Source organism: Microchirus variegatus, assembly GCF_963457635.1.
Source record: "Microchirus variegatus genome assembly, chromosome: 8".
Lineage (NCBI taxonomy): Eukaryota > Metazoa > Chordata > Actinopteri > Pleuronectiformes > Soleidae > Microchirus > Microchirus variegatus.
Window position 1 is genome coordinate 32227315 of NC_139809.1, and position 2500 is coordinate 32229814.

At 45.4% G+C, this 2500-nt stretch overlaps 1 protein-coding gene across 1 annotated transcript in view; it reads right to left on the reverse strand.

Annotated features, from left to right (window-relative positions):
• bmal1a (basic helix-loop-helix ARNT like 1a) overlaps nucleotides 1-2500 on the reverse strand; it is a gene marked incomplete at its 3' end in the record, with an annotated part of 16282 nt that overhangs the window by 1217 nt on the left and 12565 nt on the right. The window contains exons 16-19 of the mRNA XM_083893554.1: nucleotides 1569-1648; nucleotides 397-505; nucleotides 214-307; nucleotides 29-122 (exon numbers count right to left, since the gene is read on the reverse strand). Of these exons, the coding sequence (XP_083749680.1) occupies nucleotides 29-122; nucleotides 214-307; nucleotides 397-505; nucleotides 1569-1648 (377 nt within the window). The remainder of the gene's footprint in view (nucleotides 1-28; nucleotides 123-213; nucleotides 308-396; nucleotides 506-1568; nucleotides 1649-2500) is intronic.

Sequence of the window (2500 nt, forward strand, 5' to 3'; positions counted from 1 at the left end):
AGAGAGAGAGAGAGAGAGAGACACTCACTCATGATGGACTGGTTAGAGTACGGGTATCCAACAGAATCAGGTCCAGGGATGAGTCCAGTGCTCGGCAGCTCAGGTGTTCCTCCATTCTGAATCTACACAAACACACGCACACACACAGATCAGTTTCCATGTGACCTCTCCAATCACTGAAGGATCATGGGAAACATGACATTGTGTAAAGACCTTCTTGCCCCCTGGTGAGCAGGTGTCAGGTGGAGGTGTGCTGGTGATGTTCAGAGGACTGGAGCCACAACTGGAGGGGGAGGAGCCTCTGATCCTGACACACACACACACACACACACACACACAGAATGGTTAGATCTAAACGAGGTCACGTGGTCATGGTTGTCATGACGACGAGCTCACCTCTGGATCTCCATCACCTCCTCTGCGATCATGCGGCCGATCTTTCCGGCTCCCGCTCTCGTTCCGCCCGGGATTCCTGGCACCGTCTGCAGAGCCCGCCTCCCACCGCCTGAGCGTCCAATCAGAGGAAAGACATTCTGTTTCAGACACGTTTGCGTCAGCGACAGGTGACGGAGCAGAGGGCGGGGCCTAAACCTGTCCGAGGACATGCGACCTGTGTATATGTCACTGTCGCGCCTTCGTATGAATGTTGTTAGCTTAGCACTGGCTTTATGACAGTTATTAGCTTAGCATTCACTCCACAGTAACAGTGAGTGCAGCAGGTGACTTAATGTTTATGACAGCTGTTAGCTTGGCACTGGCTTTATGACAGCTGTTAGCTTAGCATTAGCTTTATGAGAGCAGTTAGCTTGGCTTTGGTTTATGACAGCAGTTCGCTGAGCATTCCCTTTATGACAGCTGTTAGCTTAGCATTAGCTTTATGAGAGCAGTTAGCTTGGCTTTCGTTTATGACAGCAGTTAACTGCTGAGCATTCCCTTTATGACAGTCAGTTAGCTTAGTATTAGCTCCACAGTAATGGTGATTGTAGCAGGTGACTTAACGTTCATGATAATAGCAGTAGTAAACAGTAGTTATCAGTAGTAAACAGTAGTGAACAGTAGTAAACAGTAGTTATCAGTAGTGAACAGTAGTAAACAGTAGTTATCAGTAGTAAACAGTAGTGAACAGTAGTAAACAGTAGTTATCAGTAGTAAACAGTAGTTAGCAGTAGTGAACAGTAGTAAACAGTAGTGAACAGTAGTAAACAGTAGTTATCAGTAGTAAACAGTAGTTATCAGTAGTAAACAGTAGTGAACAGTAGTAAACAGTAGTTATCAGTAGTAAACAGTAGTTATCAGTAGTAAACAGTAGTGAACAGTAGTAAACAGCAGTTATCAGTAGTAAACAGTAGTTGGCAGTAGTGAACAGTAGTTAGCAGTAGTGAACAGTAGTTAGCAGCAGTAAGCAGTAGTGAACAGTAGTTAGCAGTAGTGAACAGTAGTTAGCAGTAGTGAACAGTAGTTAGCAACAGTAGTTAGCAGCAGTGAACAGTAGTTAGCAGCAGTGAACAGTAGTGAATAGTAGTTAGCAGTAGTTAGCAGCAGTGAACAGTAGTTAGTTAGTGACTAACCCTCTGAGGTGAGAACACTGTCCATGCTCTGAGGTGAAGCAGCAGATTGAGGATAATCTGATCCTTCCATCATTGGACACCTGCGCACAGACACAGATGTGAGAAGAGTTAGCACAACCTTTGACCCACATCTAAGCTTTGACCTTTGACCCACATCTAAGCTTTGACCTCTGACCCACATCTAAGCTTTGACCTTTGACCCACATCTAAGCGTTGACCTCTGACCCACATCTAAGCTTTGACCTCTGACCCACATCTAAGCTTTGACCTCTGACCCACATCTAAGCTTTGACCTTTGACCCACATCTAAGCTTTGACCTTTGACCCACATCTAAGCTTTGACCTTTGACCCACATCTAAGCTTTGTAAATAAATGTGAGAGAATGTCCTGACAGTTCCTCAAATAGAGTTCAACAACATGACGAGTGAAACAACCACAGTGTTGGTGGACACGATGTGTTGTGTTGTGTTGTGTGTGTTGTGTTGTGTTGTGTTGTGTACTTACGACACCACAGTGTTGGTGGACACGATGTGTTGTGTTGTGTACTTACGACACCAGTGTTGGTGGACACGATGTGTTGTGTTGTGTTGTGTACTTACGACACCACAGTGTTGGTGGACACGATGTGTTGTGTTGTGTTGTGTTGTGATGTGTTGTGTTGTGTTGTGTACTTACGACACCACAGTGTTGGTGGACACGATGTGTTGTGTTGTGTACTTACGACACCACAGTGTTGGTGGACATGATGTGTTGTGTTGTGTTGTGTGTGTTGTGTTGTGTTGTGTTGTGTGTGTTGTGTGGTGTACTTACGACACCACAGTGTTGGTGGACACGATGTGTTGTGTTGTGTACTTACGACACCAGTGTTGGTGGACACGATGTGTTGTGTTGTGTTGTGTACTTACGACACCACAGTGTTGGTGGACACGAT